This window comes from Leopardus geoffroyi, chromosome B4 (assembly GCF_018350155.1).
Source record: "Leopardus geoffroyi isolate Oge1 chromosome B4, O.geoffroyi_Oge1_pat1.0, whole genome shotgun sequence".
NCBI lineage: Eukaryota > Metazoa > Chordata > Mammalia > Carnivora > Felidae > Leopardus > Leopardus geoffroyi.
This window is the reverse complement of record NC_059341.1, coordinates 96,694,426-96,712,061: the sequence shown is the minus strand read 5'-3', so window position 1 is coordinate 96,712,061 and position 17,636 is coordinate 96,694,426. Positions and strand designations below refer to the sequence as shown.

General features: G+C 36.1%; 1 protein-coding gene across 2 annotated transcripts in view; it reads left to right on the top strand.

The window, feature by feature from the left end:
• Positions 1-17,636, top strand: part of ZFC3H1 (zinc finger C3H1-type containing) — a 53,990-nt gene that overhangs the window by 12,379 nt on the left and 23,975 nt on the right. For both annotated transcript variants that reach the window (XM_045466243.1, XM_045466242.1), the window contains exons 3-12: positions 1,910-1,974; positions 6,114-6,312; positions 7,016-7,239; positions 8,449-8,572; positions 11,299-11,396; positions 12,714-12,923; positions 13,342-13,506; positions 14,019-14,156; positions 15,249-15,370; positions 15,947-16,096. In XM_045466243.1, coding sequence (XP_045322199.1) covers positions 1,910-1,974; positions 6,114-6,312; positions 7,016-7,239; positions 8,449-8,572; positions 11,299-11,396; positions 12,714-12,923; positions 13,342-13,506; positions 14,019-14,156; positions 15,249-15,370; positions 15,947-16,096 — 1,495 coding nt within the window. The remainder of the gene's footprint in view (positions 1-1,909; positions 1,975-6,113; positions 6,313-7,015; positions 7,240-8,448; positions 8,573-11,298; positions 11,397-12,713; positions 12,924-13,341; positions 13,507-14,018; positions 14,157-15,248; positions 15,371-15,946; positions 16,097-17,636) is intronic.

The window sequence follows — 17,636 nt, the reverse complement described above, 5'->3', positions numbered from 1 at the left end:
ATAGAAATGCAAATGCTCATGCCTTATCTTAGATCTACTGAATTGGAAACTCTGGAAGTGAGGACTAACAATCTATATTTGGCAAACATTCTTGTTGATTCTTTTTTTTTTTTTTTTTTTTTTTTTTTTTAATGTTTATGTTTGAGAGATAGAGACAGAGCATGATCAGGGAAGGGCAGAGAGAGGGAGACACAGAATCCGAAGTAAGGTCCAGGCTCTGAGCTGTCAGCACAGGGCTCAATATGGGGCTCAAACCCACGAACCATGAGATCATGACCTGAGCTGAAGTGGGACACTTAACCGACTGAGCCACCCAGGCGCCCCCATTCTTGCTGATTCTAATACCTGTTAATAAAGTTTGAGAATCTGTGAACCAGGATAACTACTGTTAAGGGAGAAGGATATTGGCATATTTGGGGAATAACAGGGAGGCCTCTGCCACTAAAGAAAAAAGCATTGGAGTGCTGAATAGTGGGAAAGAAGAGGTCAGGGATGATGGGTTGGGTTAGATCATGTAGAGCCTTATAAGAATTTTGTGTTTTATACTGAGTGAAATGTGAGCTGTGGAGTCTTGAGCAAAGGACTGGCATAATTTGTTGTATATTCTCAGAGGACCATTCAGGTTACAATGTTGAGAATATTCTGAAGGGAGTAGATGTATCTATTATATTCAGTGACGTTTTTCTTGATAATCTTGAAAATTTGGGATTTTTGTAATACCATACACATCTGGAATTTCTTATAACCTGATTTTCCTTTTTTTTTTTTTTTTTCAACGTTTATTTATTTTTTGGGGGACAGAGAGAGACAGAGCATGAACAGGGAGGGGCAGAGAGAGAGGGAGACACAGAATCGGAAACAGGCTCCAGGCTCTGAGCCATCAGCCCAGAGCCTGACGCGGGGCTCGAACTCACGGACCGCGAGATCGTGACCTGGCTGAAGTCGGACGCTCAACCGACTGCGCCACCCAGGCGCCCCTCCTTTTTTAAAACTAATTAAAATATAGTTTTCATTTGTAATTTCTTACTGTTGATGTCCTTCCTCAGTGTTCCATTCTCCAGGAGTGTTCTTAATTACTATGATTTTAACTACTACCTATATCCTGACAATTGTCTTTAACTCAGTTTAGAATTCTAGCTAATACTGCGTGACTGCACAAGACCAATTTTCATTTTGGAAGTATTGAGGCAAAATTGAAATAATTGTATTGTTAGAGACCTGTAACAGTGGTAGGACAGTGCCTAAGTACATGTTTGGTGAATTAAACCATTACTTGCTTTTATAAACTTTGCGTAAAGTTATATTTATAGTTTGAAATTTATGGTTTGTACTTATTTTTAAGGTAGCATTGTGCTCATAAGGTACCTGCCAGCTTAATGTAAATTCTGTTATTCAAATAATTACTTTTATTTCAGAAGTCATTTTTTATCAAAGTACAGTTTTAACTTATTTGATATTTTTAATAATTTCATCTTATAACTTTCAGAGATAAAGCTGATATGAGAAGTTTGGTCAGATTTTCATTCTAATAACATCCTTTCCTTTTCCTTCAAATACCGTGGAAATGAGAGACCTTTTTTTTTTTTTTAATTTTTTTTCAACGTTTATTTATTTTTGGGACAGAGAGAGACAGAGCATGAACGGGGGAGGGGCAGAGAGAGAGGGAGACACAGAATCGGAAGCAGCTCCAGGCTCTGAGCTATCAGCCCAGAGCCCGACGCGGGGCTCGAACCCACGGACCGTGAGATCGTGACCTGAGCTGAAGTCGGATGCTTAACCGACTGAGCCACCCAGGCGCCCCAATGAGAGACCTTTTAAAATAATAACTACTAAATATCATACAGCATTTCGTTTTAAATTGATTGTAGCTATTTATTGAGTATTCAGAGTATGCTGTTTTATTTTAAAGGATTAGAAGATAAAGAACAAAATTTAACAAGAAGAATTAGTGCCTCTGACATTTTATCTGAAAAGGTAAGATACTGCTTTTTGGAATTGGATGTCTCTGTAAAACTGATTCTTGCTCACTTTGCTCACTTCTTGTGAAAGAAGATTCTGTCTTTTTGCTCATTTTCTGTATCATTTTTTTCATCATTACCTCCATTTGGACATAAGCCTTAAATATAAGAAAATCTGGAGGGATGTCCTGAAGTGTCTTTGCACTGGGTTCAATTGAATTGAAATTTTTTTTAATATTTATTTTTGACAGAGAAAGCATGTGTGCGCACAAGTTGGGGAGGGGCAGACAGAAATGGAGACACAGAATTGGCACAGGCTCCAGGCTCTGAGCCGTTAGCATGGGACCCGATGTGAGGCTCGAACTCCCGAGCCATGAGATCATGACCTGAGCCAAAGTCCGACGATTTTCGTATATATATCCATAGATGATCTTTTTGCTTGTTAGTTTTTTGAAACTTTTAATTTTCACCCAGAGATTGTGTTTTCCTACTTTTGGGAGGTTATCCTGTATTGGAAATCTTTGGAGTTAGACCTTGACCAGCTTTTCAGTTCTAGCCCCTCCTCTTACTAGCTGAGTGATCTTGCGTAAGCTCTTTAGCCTTTACTTGCCTCTATTTTCTTTTCTACAAAATGAATTTAGTGTCGTCTGTTTTCTGGATTGTGGTGAGGTTCAGCAGGATAAAGTACAGAAGCACCAAGTACTGTGTTTGATACATAATAGCTTTCAATAGCCCAAGCCTTTTTTTTTTTTTTTAATTTTTTTTTTTTTTATTTTCAAGAGTGAGAGAGACAGCACAAGCAAGGGAGGGACAGAGAGACAGGGAGACACAGACTCCAAAGCAGGCTCCAGGCTCTGAGCTGTCAGCACAGAGCCCAACGTGGGGCTCAAACTCTTGAACCTGGAGATCATGACCTGAGCCAAAGTCAGCCACTCAACTGACTGAGCCACCCAGGCACCCCAGCCCAAGCCTTTTCTTTATTTAATTAGAAATATGAAATACCTTCAGTTCCTTCTTTTAAGCTTTCACTTCTTTTTTTTTTTTTTTTTTAAATATTTATTTTTGAGAGAGAGACAGAGTTTAACGGGGGAGGCGCAGAGAGAGAGGGAGACACAGAATCTGAAGCAAGCTCCAGACTCTGAGCTGTCAGGACAGAGCCCGGTGCAGGGCTTGAATGCACGAACGGTGAGATCATGACCCTAGCCAAAGTCACACGCTTAACTGACTGAGCCATCCAGGCACCCCTTATTTCACTTAGTTTTTATGAGTAAATCAAAATGATACAGAGAGCCTAGGAGCTTTAGGAAAGAGGTGGACCTGAATTTAAGATTGAAAATGTAACAGGTACATATATATATGTATGCACACACATAAACACTTGTATATGTTTTGAATGTTCTCACAATAACCTGCTAAATTAAGTTGACATTTTCCGGTTTACAGATGAGGTAAGATTCATATGGGTAGATTAAGTGACTTGCCTAAAGTTACATAGGACTTAAGTGTCAGAGCAAGGAGTTGAATGAAGTTCAGTGCTCTTGCTAATGAGGTAGCTGCTTTAAGTAGCATATAGTTGTGTGACAGAATCAGTAACTTTTTTTATTCCAAAAGAATAAAAAGTAATCAAAGACTTTTAAGTCTCAATGAAATGGTGATGATAGCTTTATTTTAAATTCTCTAGATCAGCAGTATCCAATAGAATTTTCTGCAGTAATGGAAATGTCCTTTATCTGCACTCTCCAATATGGTAGCTATTAACCACATGTGGCTTTTAAGCACTTGAAGTGTGATTAGTATGGCAGAGGAACTAAATTTCCTACTCAATTTTAGTTAATTTAAATTTAAATAGCCACATGGGGGCTCATTGCCACCATACTGGATAGCACAGCTGTAGAATGTCCGTACAAAGCAGTAGAATTTGGTATGTTTTTTTTTAATTTTTATTTATTTTTTTAACACCTACTCATTTTTGAGAGAGAGAGAGAGAGCATGAGTAGGGGAGGGGCAGAGAGAGAGCAATACACAGAATCTGAAGCAGGCTCTAGGCTCTGAGCTGTCAGCACAGAGCCTGACGCAGGGCTCAAACTCATGAACTCTGAGGTTTTGACCTGAGCCAAAGTCCAAAGCTCAACAGACTGAGCCACCCAGTCTCCCCAAAAAGATAATTTTTCAGTTCATTTGTTACATATATTTCCCAGCAATGGAAAGAGTATATCCTGGTTTGGATAAACTGAAGTACTGACATATGTGATGGTAATTCAGTTAGGCACTTAAAATAGTTCATAGTAAATTGAAGTCCGTAGGAAGGATCCATAAAGAAAGGTTTCTTTATTCTTAGGTATTAAATAATTTAATTGGATATTAGGAAAAAAGTGATTACAATTCACCTATAAGTAAAAGTCATTAGATAAGTGGGCCTTAACCGTTGTTGTGAGTCGTAGTTTGTTTTGATTCCCTGCTTTATAAATACACATAAAGGGGGCACCTGGGTGGCTCAGTCGGTTGAGCGTCTGACTTCGGCTCAGGTCATGATCTCACAGCTCGTGAGTTCGAGCCCCGCGTTGGGCTCTGTGCTGACAGCTCAGAGCCTGAAGCCTGCTTCTGTGTCTCCTTCTCTCTCTGCCCCTAACCCCCTCACATTCTGTCTCTGTCTCTGTCAAAAATAAAATAAAACATTAATAAATAAATAAATACACATAAAGGAAAAACAGTTTTGCATTTAACCTCAAAGGGTGGGGAGGACAGAGGACTCCCAAAATCTCTCTTCCCACCAAATCCATGTACTCAATTTAGAACCTCCGTTTTGTTTGCCTGACATTACATTTTAGCTAAAATGTGGAGAATAGATTAATTTTTTAAATTATCTCAAAAAAGGTAGAGTGAAAAATTTAAGAAGGTATTTCAGTTGGAAAAAAAATTTCAAACATTTGCTTGTAACCTGTTTTCCTATTTCAGCTTCCCTGAAGAAAAGTCTTGGGTGTTCAAAATATTTTAAATGTTCAGATACATATCTGTAGTTTTAGAACATGTAATGTTCAAATATGAGTAAATCTAATTTAAAGAATAATAAAGTACATATTTAAAAAAATATTTTTTAAGTTTATTTTTAAGAGAGAGACAGAGCAAGCAGGGGAGGGGAAGCGATAGAGGGAGACAGAGAATCCCAAGCAGGCTCTGCACTGTCAGCACAGAGCCCAATATAGGACTTGAACTCACAAACCCGGGAGATCATGACCAGAGCCGAAACCAAGATTTGGACACTTAACCGACTGAGCCACCCACGCACCCCAAAATACGTATTTTTTTTTTAAGTTTGCAAATTTCAACCTTGACATTCAGTGTACTTGTTCTCTGTATTCCTTGTAACACTAGTAAATCACATGATTACAGAACCACTCCATTCTTTATTGTTTTAAAAAAAAATTTTTTTTTAATGTTTGTTTATTTTTGAGGGAGGGAGAGACAGAAGGCAAGTGGGGAAGGAACAGGAAGAGTGGAGACATAGAATCCGAAGCAGGTTCCAGGCTGTGAGCTGTCAGCACCGAGCCAGAGGGGGGGCTCGAACCACGAACTGTGAGATCATGACGCTTAGAGTCATGATGCTTGAGACGCTTGAGAGTCGGATACTTAACCGACTGAGCCACCCAGGCACCCCATTTAAAAAAAAAAAAAATTTTTTTTTTTTTAAATGTTTAGTTGTTTTTGAGAGAGAGAGACAGAGGGTAAGTGGGGGAGGAACAGAGACATTCTTCATTCGTTAAGTCACCTCTGGGTTGATTTCTTCTTGCATTTGTTGTCATCAGATTTTTACTTGTTTGGGAAGTTCAGTTAAATGCTGATCTCTGACCTTTAACTTTCCTTTTTTTTTTTCTTTTTGCATCATCCTGTTCCATCAGTTATATCCACCTCTTCTAACCCTTCAACTTACATATACACACACACAGTCTACAGATTGATCTTCTATATCATAGGGACTGAATTAGGATGTAGGGCTGTGCGGAAAGTAGTTTAGTTTCCTTATTTCAGTTACATTGCTATTTAAATATTTGCCTTACAGCTAACTTTAAATTCTGATCTCAGGAAAGATTTGACTTGGTAAAATGTTTAAGGTTAAATAATAGAACTAAAAAATTGCAACTGTTTATTTTTTTAAAGAAACTTGGTGAAGATGAAGAGGAACTGTCTGAACTACAACTTCGACTTTTGGCTCTTCAGTCAGCCAGTAAAAAATGGCAACAAAAAGAACAGCAGGTGATGAAAGAAAGCAAAGAAAAGTTGACTAAGACGAAAACTGTACAACAAAAAGTTAAAACCAGTACAAAAACACATTCAGCCAAAAAAGTTAGCACTACAGGTGATTGATCATTTCTGTTAAATTCTTTAAAAAAATTCTTTTTAATGTTTTTTTAATTTGAGAGAGGGAGAGAGAGACAGAGTGTGAGCGGGGGGAGGGGCAGAGAGAGAGGGAGACACAGAATCTGAAGCAGGCTCCAGGCTTCGAGCTGTCAGCACAGAGCCCGACGCAGGGCTCGAACTCACAAACCGCGAAATCATGACCTGAGCCAAAGTCGGACGCTTAACCGACTTAGCCACCCAGGTGCCCCTGTTAAATTCTTTTAATTGATTTCATATATCAGTATAGTTTCAAGATTAAAAAAAATTTTTTTTAATTTTAGAGAAAAAACGCAAGCGGGGGGAGGGGAGCAGTGGGGAGAGAGAGAGACCATCTCAAGCAAGCTCCACACTTGGCACGGAGCCTAATATGGGATTCAGTCCTATGACTCTGGGTTTGTGACCTGAGCCAAAATCAAGAGTCAGACACTCAACCGACTGAGCCACCTAGGTGCCCCTAATTTCAAGATTTAACTCACAAAGTTTTGAGTTTGCAGAATTACAGGGTCCTGAATGGGGGACAATCCTGTATAAACAGAACTTGGAGGAACAGCTGTATATTTGACTTAACAATAATGAAAATAAATTATAAAGCTCTTGTTTTCTTTTATGTCGGAAATTCTAACTCTAGTAGGTACTGATGTTTCTGTATTTTCTATTTAAAGCTAAACAGGCATTAAGGAAGCAGCAAACAAAGGCTTGGAAGAAACTACAACAACAAAAAGAACAGGAAAGACAGAAAGAAGAGGATCAGCGGAAACAAGCTGAAGAAGAAGAGAGAAGGAAAAGAGAAGAAGAAATCAGAAAAATTCGAGATCTCTCAAATCAGGAAGAGCAGTACAATCGATTCATGAAATTGGTTGGTGGAAAGAGGAGATCAAGAAGTAAGGTAAAGAGTGCTAAAATATAAAATCAAAATGTTATTCAAATTTAAGTGTCTTTGTTGTCTTTTATCATAAAGTCAACCAATTAAGAAAAAGCGTAGATCTCTTGTATTTGATAGAATTTGATAAAACTTTTTTGGGGAGATGAGAAGGTTGGTTATAATTGAGAATGAGTCTTATATAGTTACAGATAATAGAAATAGAAGAAATGAAAGACTAAAATATGGTTAGCAAAGTCTGCTTTTGGCTTTTTCATCCTTCTGTATTTAGAAGAAAGTGAGATTACTGAATTGTAGTTTAGACCTACCCCCCCCCCCCCCAAAAAAAATGGCCATACCTTAAGTTATAAGGGCAGAATTTCATTAGTTGTTTTTTTGGTCTTTGTTTTTTAACATTTGTTTAGTATTGTAGAATTAGAAGTGTGTCATGACCAGTTGGTATGGAATGTTTTAAAGAAAGTTAAATCATCATAGTCTGACTGCTTGTGGCTACTTTAGTTATTAAGCATTTAGTTTAAGCATTAAGAATTTATTATGTAAAGTCATTAATAATTAAGTCATTGGTTTTTATGGATGGTGTTAGGCAGTAAATTGGAGATTTAATATCAGTCTCTAGTGGTATAAGTGACAAATATTAGAATTTTGAGATTTGAGACTAGTGAATGGACTGTTGAAGAGAGGGATGTTAAAAAGTAAAAGCACTTTGTAGGGAGTCAAGAGTTAGGTTTGTTTAAGCAAGGAATTTATCAATATACTTTGAACTTCTAAAAAGTACTTTGATAGAATCTCTTTTAGAGAAAAGTGTTGCACTTTTACATGACTCTTTTTATCCATCAGGATTGGTTTTGTTAGATTTTGGTTTAAGAGCTGTCTCTGAGTGAAACGTGTAAGAAATAAAAAAAGAAAACTACACATAAACATGTCAACTAAGAATTTCTAGTTTTCAGCTATCACTAATGTATCCATAACTAAGATGTTACTGGATTTTTTGGAAATACTCCAAAATATAGTCTCAGTGACCTAAAACTTGAGTTTATTCATCTGGTTTCTTAGAGAGGCCATAAGTATTCAAGAACTTGAACATCTTAATTTTACAGATGAATATGATTTTTGATAGTGTTCCCTAGAAATAACTGTCAATTGTTTCGTAGTTTCTAGTGTAAGAATAGACTGAGACAGAAAATGCTTTGAAACTAAAAAAAATCTTGTTATTAGTCTTCAGATCCTGACCTAAGACGATCCTTAGATAAGCAACCTACTGATAGTGGAGGAGGCATTTATCAATATGATAACTATGAAGAAGTTGCTATGGATACAGATAGTGAAACCAATTCTCCAGGTATGAACCAAAACTTAAAACATTATCATATTCACAAATTTTCATAAATAGAAAATGATCATAAAGCTACCCAAACCTTGGAAAAAATGTGTCATGAAAAGTGATATTTGCTGGTGAATTGTGTAACTGTAGACATTTAATGGTGTAAATACTCTGAGAGCAAACCTCAAATATGTAATATGAACCTTTATTTCTAGGTGTTTGTTTCTAGGTAGGATTTAAATAAAAAGGCAGTATTTAAACTCCTATTAACTGTTGGATCTAAAATGTGAAGATAGTTGGAAAGATGGAACACTGTTTTTAAATAAAACACAATAAACTTTTGATCTCTAAAGTTACCTTTATGTTAAAGATACTTTCTAGTTTAGTAAAAAAAAAATCTTGTTTTGAGGCTTCCTTTCTGCTTCCAGCGATGTTACTTCTAAGAAATTTGCAGATGGAAAGTAGTTCTAGTAGCATCTCAAGAGAGGCTGGTTAGAACTGATGAGGGCAGTACCTCAGTTCGATCGCATACATTAGGATGTGACTATTCTTGAGAGCTAGAGACTTGCTTAGGTGATATTCAAGGGTGATTTTGTGAGAGGCCTATTTTTTTACTAATTAAAACACATAAGACTGGGGTGCCTGTGTGTCGGTTAGGTGTCTGACTCTTGATTACTGCTCAGGTCATGATTTCACAGTTTGTGAATTCTAGCCCCGCATTGGGCTCTGTGTTCACAGCATGGAGCCTCCCTGGGATTTTCTCACACTCTCTCTCTGCCCCTCCCCAGCTTGTGCTCATGTGCTCTGAACTCTCTCAAAAATAAATAAATAAACATTTAAAAAAAGTAACCACATGTAAGACTAAGGCAGATAACTGAATGCAGTTGGCATTCTAGGAGCTGGAATACTTACTTGAACGATCGTATGATCAATGTATTTCTTCCTGTGGTCATGTTGTCAGAGCAAATCAAAACTAGAATCATGCTGGGTGTGTCTAGACAGAGACAAAGAAAAACATATGATTTGACTAATGTTTACCCAAAGTGCTCATTTTAGGTTAATTGTTTTAAGGCTGATGTTTGATAATTTCACATCATACATTTATTTTGAGAGAGAGAGCCCAAGCGCAAGCAGGGGAGGGGCAGAGAGAGAGAGAGAGAGAGAGAGAGAGAGAGAATGAATCCCAAGCAGCCGAGCCTAACTCGGGGCTCGATCTCACTACTGTGAGATCATGACCTAAGCTGAAATCAAGAGTTGGAAGCTTAATTGAGCCACCCAGGCACCCCTGTTTTTATTTCAACGTTTAACTCTTTGGTCAGTATTAAGTTTTCTTATTCGTAGATTCTTTGAGATAATTCATTGCATTCCCAATATTGATAATATTATTAATACTTTCTATTTCTATAAAATAACTTTATGAACTATGCTTTCAAAAGAATTTTGTAAAATGGGGCACCTGGCTGGCTCAGTCAGTGGAGCATGCAACTCTTGTCATTGGGGTTGTGAGTTCAAGCCCCGTGTTGGGTGTAGGGCCCACTTTAAATAAATAGATAAACTTTAAAAAATTAATAGAGAATGCAGTCTTTACTCAACTTTATCAAATTTTAACTTTTTGCTGTATTCACTACAGGTACTGATATTTAAGAAGTATAATGTTCTAAAGGCCAATGTATATTCAAATGCTATCATTATATGGTACAAGTTAACCATATAAATCATGTGGGTAATAGCCATATTGATTTGTGAGACACCTGGGATAAAGAAGAAGCATTAGTTTTTCCCTGAAGTTTGTCTATAGTTACTGGGTAGCAAGAGTCGTCTTTGAATCTGCCATATTTCACCTAGTCTTAAGAAACTACTGAAGTTGAAATGCATAATTATTTTTATCTGCTACCATGGAAGAAAAAATGCTAACAATTTAACAGAGATACATTGATTTTATTTCAGAATTATTAAAATGTGACTTAGTCTACAATTTAATTGATTAAATATAAGTAGTTCTTTTCATTTCTAGTCCTATTTGCTTTCTTTCTTTTTTTTTTTTTATGTTTATTTATTTTTGAGACAGAGAGAGAGCATGAATGGGGGAGGGTCAGAGAGAGAGGGAGACACAGAATCTGAAACAGGCTCCAGGCTCTGAGCTGTCAGCACAGAGCCCGACACGAGGCTGGAACTCACAGACCGTAAGATCATGACCTGAGCCGAAGTCGGAAGCTCAACCGACTGAGCCACCCGGGCGCCCCGCTATTTGCTTTCTATACAGCTTAATAGTTCATTTCTTTGCTCCACATGAAGAATGAAATTACATCACTGGTTTTGTTTTGTTTTATTGGTTAGGGCACTTTAACAGATTCAAGGGAATTTTTTGTTTTACTATTCCTTTAAAAAATATGTTTGTAAAAAAAAAAAATAGTATGTAAAAAAAAAGAGCCTTTCCTGCTCTATTCCTTCCTTGTTACCATCATTAGGTGAAAAGTGGAACAAACTAGAGAGGTTTTTGGATTTTTTTGTTTTTTTCAAACTAGAGAGTTTTAAGGCACTAATTGTCAGCTTAAGTTGGAAGGCTGATGTTATGATAAAGGATAATTTTAAATAGGTGGAAAGGATTCATGGAGGTTAAAGAATTTGTTAGAGATTAATTTGCACTCTGATGTATTTTTATTTCTTCAAACATATCATAATCTTAATTTATTCCTGTTGAAGAATATTTGTCTGTAAATTCTTAATGAAAAAATTTTTTACAGCCCCTTCACCGGTGCAACCACCATTCTTCTCTGAATGTTCACTGGGGTATTTTTCTCCAGCACCATCTATTTCTTTGCCTCCACCACCTCAGGTTTCTGTAAGTGAGAACTGATGTGATTTCTAAGAGAATTATTTTGTTGTTTTGTGTCTTTTCTAATTTGTTCTGAAAAACTGGCAGGTAATTAAAAGCAGTTAATGTTTGAAGAGAACTTCAATTAGAATTGTTTACCAAAATGAATAGCTATGAAACCTATAGAATAAATAGTTATTTATGTATTGGCGGGGTTGTCCATATGGTAGATTTTTTTCATAGCTATTTTTTAATCTCATGTGTACTTTTGTTCAATACTTACCATGTTTCCTTTTTCCTTCTCAACTAGTAGCTACTCCAAAACTTTATTCCAAAGAACAATGAGATTATCTCCTGTTTTGTATTATCTTTTTTGGCAGTTGGGATTTAGATGCATGAAGGATACTTCTAGAAATAAATTCTTTCCTTTTTCTTTTGGTGAATTATGGTTATTTTTTATTTGAAATTTCAGCAAAAAAAAGATCATTTTATGTAGTAGTTAATTTCTTTTTCCCCATCTTCCTTTTAAAAGAACTGCCAGTCCCCCATTTTAAAAAAAAAAGGGGAAAAGAGGAAGTGAGGGAATCATTAAGTAAAAGTTCTGAAGTTCTCAGTGAGTTAGCGGGAACATTACCATTTCACAGTTGCTAGGTGGACATCTGGTGTCCTAGCTTAAGGTGAGGGGAATATTAGAGCACAGAGTGAAGGAAAAGGTTTTTTTTCCCCCTTGAAATGTTTTCTTTTGGGAAATGGAGAATGGATGAGCTAAGTGCCAAGGGAAATACTAGAAGGTCTTTGAAACAAAACTTTCCAAACTCAAGGATTTGTATACAATTAGTTTTCTTTATAATTTCTAAGAAGCCATTTCACAAGGAATTAAGAGATTGTTCTTGACAGTTCTTGAGATACTCTGGACTAGTCTCAGAATCTCTTAGGTGCCTAATTTTGTTTTTTACTTAAATATCACCTTTGTTTTCAGTAATTCCACTTGTTTTCAGGTAGTCATCTAAAGGGGAAAGACCCTGTAAAATTTGATTTCTGTCTTTTAGAATGCTAAATGAAAATAAGAAAGATAATGGAAGAGTTTGTATAATTGCTCTGAAGTTCATAAATTAAATGTTTCAAATATCGTTGATTTTTTTATTGTAAAAATTATACTTTTTTCATGGTTGAATATTGAATTTGGGTTAGTTTTAAGATTTACAGGATGCTTAGTTCTGTTTACAATTGAAGTAATAATCTAAGGTTTACCTTTTTAAATTTAATGTAGCTCCATAGATAAACATTTTGAATTGGTAGTATTTGCATTGTAATTATTATTTCTTCTCTTCTAAAAATAACTAGTCTATGCCACCTTTGAGCCAGCCTTATGTGGAAGGCTTATGTGTTTCTCTTGAACCTCTACCTCCTCTACCACCTTTACCACCTCTTCCACCTGAAGATCCAGAACAGCCTCCAAAACCACCTTTTGCAGATGAGGAAGAGGAGGAAGAAATGCTGCTTCGAGAAGAGCTACTTAAATCTCTTGCAAATAAAAGAGCTTTTAAGCCAGAGGTAATTTAGGTGCCTGAACCTCTAGGTGGTGCTCTTGAGCTTAGTTTTAGGTAGTTCTGCTTTTCTGTTTGGGATTCATTGGGCTTTTCAGTAAAGTAGCACTAGTCTAAAAAATGACAGAAGTGTCTTTTTTTTTTTTTTTTTTAATTTTTTTTTTCAACGTTTACTTATTTTTTTGGGGGGACAGAGAGAGACAGAGCATGAATGAGGGAGGGGCAGAGAGAGAGGGAGACACAGAATCAGAAACAGGCTCCAGGCTCTGAGCCATCAGCCCAGAGCCTGACGCGGGGCTCGAACTCCCGGACTGCGAGATCGTGACCTGGCTGAAGTCGGACGCTTAACCGACTGTGCCACCCAGGCGCCCCCAGAAGTGTCTTTTTATTTAAAAATGTTTCATGTTTCTCTTTTCCTTATTTAGGAAACATCTAGTAATAGTGACCCACCTTCACCTCCAGTACTGAACAATTCACAGCCTGTGCCAAGAAGCAATCTATCAATAGTCAGTATTAATACAGTATCTCAGCCTAGGATTCAGAATCCAAAGTTTCATAGAGGACCTCGTCTTCCACGAACTGTGATTTCGGTAAAAACAAGCAGAATATTTAATCCTACTGCTACATAGCTTGTGAGAAATTTTTATGAAATTTTACTGTCTTATTCCCTGCCTCCCAGTTTATTTATATGTGTCAAAAAAGTTTGTCATTAATTGTGTAATTTGTAAATTGTATAACTTGTCATTAATTATTTTTTTGTTTGGTTGTAAAAGAATTAATTTAGGTGGCATTATGGTTCTTTATAGAAAGTTGGAGAATATAAAACTTAATGAGAAAAGTGGTCACAGTAAGTGTCTAGAAAGACTGACAATATAGAATATTTTATTTTGTGGGCAAATAACCAGTATTGGTGAAGTGGAACAAAGTTAGGCAACATAACCATAAAAAACTATAAACTATCTACTTGGATTCATTATTTTTAGGAATTGAAATTAAAAGAGGTGAAGTGACTTGTCCAAGGTTACATATCTAATTGTGGTAGGGCCCAGAAAAGAATAGATAACTTCTGTCATCAAGAGTAACAGATATATTGTCTTTGCAGCTTCCAAAGCATAAATCAGTGGTTGTAACACTGAATGATTCAGATGACAGTGAATCTGATGGAGAGGCTTCCAAGGCAACAAATAGTGTTTTTGGTGGATTGGAGTCCATGATTAAGGAAGCAAGGCGAACTGCTGAAGTAAGTGCAATAATGAAAGATGAAAAGATGATTTATTGATCATTGTTAAAGTTTTTGTCCCTGAAAATTAGACCTTAGAGGTGTAAGTTTTTAATATATTGAATTGTGGGGATATTTTAAGTACTGTGTTATTTAGGACTTTATGTAATGAAGCATGTATAAATTTAATTAGACTTAACTATTAAAGTCCACTTTATTTTTATTCAAATTGGCTAGTACCTTTTTCTTTTAAAAAAAAAAATTTTTTTTTTTAGCATTTTTATTTATTTTTGAGACAGAGAGAGACAGAGCATGAACGGGGGAGGGTCAGAGAGAGAGGGAGACACAGAATGGGAAGCAGGCTCCAGGCTCTGAGCCATCAGCCCAGAGCCCGACGCGGGGCTCGAACTCACAGACCGCGAGATCGTGACCTGAGCTGAAGTCGGACGCTTAACCGACTGAGCCACCCAGGTGCCCCTGGCTAGTACCTTTTTCAGAATAGTTAAATTGAGTAGATAATTGTCCTCTGTACCAAGGAAATGTATTGCTTTGGAATTGGATCATATTACCAGAAAATAGTTTTTTTATGATCTCAGTACAACTTAAAAAAATTTTTTTTTTAGTGTTTATTTATTTGAAAGAGAGACAGAGAGAGACAGAGCATGAGTGGGGAAGGAGCAGAAAGAGAGAGAGACATAGAATCCAAAGCAGGCTTCTGGCTCTGAGCTGTCAGCCCAGAGCACGATGTGGGGCTTAAACTTCCGAACCACGAGATCATGACCTGAGCTGAAGTCAGACACTTAACTAACTGACTGTACCACCCAGGTGCCCCAGTACAACTTTTATCCCTATTCTTACTGTGCATATGTTGGTTACATATGATTTAGTTCGATTATTTTAAAACTGTAGGTCTTAGTGGATTGTACAGTTAAGTTGTGGTTAACAGGCTGTGTTGTTTTAAGAAAAGAAATATAAAGTAATGATGAAGATACTGTTATTTCTAAATAGCTAAATAAATGTGCACTGGGTTGCAATATAAATATAAAACTTAGCTAAAGCTTAGCATGGGATTATTGAAAGCTGTTGATCTGGTTGACTTCAACTGTTTTCTAGCAAGCTTCAAAACCGAAAGTACCTCCAAAATCTGAAAAAGAAAATGATCCCTTGCGAACACCTGAAGCTTTGCCTGAAGAAAAGAAGATTGAATATAGATTGTTAAAGGAAGAGATTGCCAAGTAAGTAGCATTTTATGTAATTAGCTTTAAAGATACGTGCTCTTTTAATACTTAACTTAGTCTTTATATACCGTATTGGTGTTAGGCAATGAGTGATGCTGATTTTTATCCAAGCTGCAGAGTTAATATTTTTATAATTCACAGGAGGGGGACCCAGATGATCGATCATTTATAGGCTTGAATACAGTGGTGCACTGAGATAAAAACAGCTTAGAAAAGGATTAAAGCTGCTATAAAGGAGAACTACACTTTTCTATACTTTAAATATATAATTTTATTTGTCAATTATACCTTAGTAAAGTTGAAAAAATAGTAGAATCAGTAGTAGATTCCTGTTGTAGTTTTAGTAATTGATGGGAGGATGTTACATTAGTCTCAGGTGTATAACATTGTGGTTTGACATTTCTCTACCTAGGCTATTGTATATTGTCAACTTTGAATGCCAGCTTGGTTATTATTAGTCAATATGATTAATATTTTTACTTTATTTTATGAAATAGAACACATCTTTATCAAAGATAAGTAATTTTAGTTTATTTTTTGGTGTAATTCGTCTACTTCTATTGATTATTTTAGTCGAGAGAAGCAGCGTTTAATTAAATCAGATCATCTGAAGACAAGTTCATCATCCCCAGCAAACTCTGATGTAGAAATTGATGGGATTGGCAGAATAGCAATGGTTACTAAGCAGGTTACAGATGCAGAAGCGAAACTTAAAAAACATAGGTGAGCCTCTTTATCTGATTAAGTACTGGCATATATTTAAATGTTCCTATATTTGAATGATATTTTTTTACAGTTAATGTCAATAATATGTTGTATAATTACAGATTCTTTTATACTTGGCAAAACCATAGAAAGCTATCATTTTGTTGAATAATACATTTACATAAAGTAACAGTATTAATGTTTAAATAAAAATATCAAGATTTCAGAGGAGATTTTTTTCCCTTTAGATATATACATGGCTTATTCATTGCTAAAAACATTTGTGAAACTCCTTGTTTTGGAATTTTCCTTAAAACTTTGACATCTTTTTGAAATAACTTCATTAGAACCATATTGTTGAAGGTGGGCTCAGTTGGAAATAATCATTACCAAGTCTGTTCAGTAAGACACATAGTCAAATATGGTGTTACTATAAATGTGTGTGAATATTAAGTTACAATCCTAAACTTACGTGTTTTGTGAAATTACTATGTTCGAGTAGTGTTGCAAAATTTTGAAAATGCGTAACTTCATAAGATGGACATGAGTCATAGAATTCATTTTAATTCATTAGCATATTTGGGGAAGTTATTTTATTGAGGTATAATTGACATATAATATTATATTAGTTTCAGGTGTATATCATGAAATGATCACCACATTAAGTTTAGTTAACATCTGTCCCCATATATAGTTGCAGATTTTTGTAATAGTCTTTGATGAGGACCATTAGCGTGTATTTGATAGAAATATTTTATGGCTATATATCTTTTTTGCTCCATATACCTTGAAATCATTAGTTGATGAAGAGCAAAATGGCTTTAGTTAACATCAACACTTGTGAGTTTTTTCTGCTAGTCCTCCTGTAGGTTTACACATGTAAGGGGAGGTTCTGTGCAAAGATGGTTAGACTTTCCCTGTTCTGTTTTTAATAACTGACTGACTAACCGATTCTTAAACTTCAAAGATTAATAGTAAAAAATGATTACAGGGATGGATTAATTCTTAATGTTAAAAATCATTAATGGTGTATAAATAATGGTTTTTAAAACAAGTTTCAGAAGTTAATCCACTCATAGTTAATTAGTGAAGGGGAAAAGGTAGAATTTACAACCACCTTGGTACTCTTTATTTTTTTAAATCATAAAAAAGAATGTCATTTGGAGTGTTTTGACAAGGCACCACCCACAAATCCCTCAAGGAGAGGTATTAAGGCGATAGGGACTATGTAAATTTTTATAAGTAAACAAAAGTATGTTCTGTTCCTTATTTCTTTTATTATTTATTTTAAAGTTTATTTCGTGAGAGAGAGAGAGTGTGCGCACACATGAGAGCACACATGGGGAAAGGGCAGGGAGAGAGAATCCCAAGCAGGCTCCATGCTGTCAGGCTGTCAGTGCAGAACCAGATGCGGGGCTCAATGTCAGGACCATGAGCTCACGACCTAAGCTGAAACCAAGAGTTGACGGTTAACTGACTGAGCCACCCAGCTAGCTACCCCTGTTCTTTATTTTTGAATAAGACATTGGAGATTAAGTATTTTGAATGTTTGTCTTTG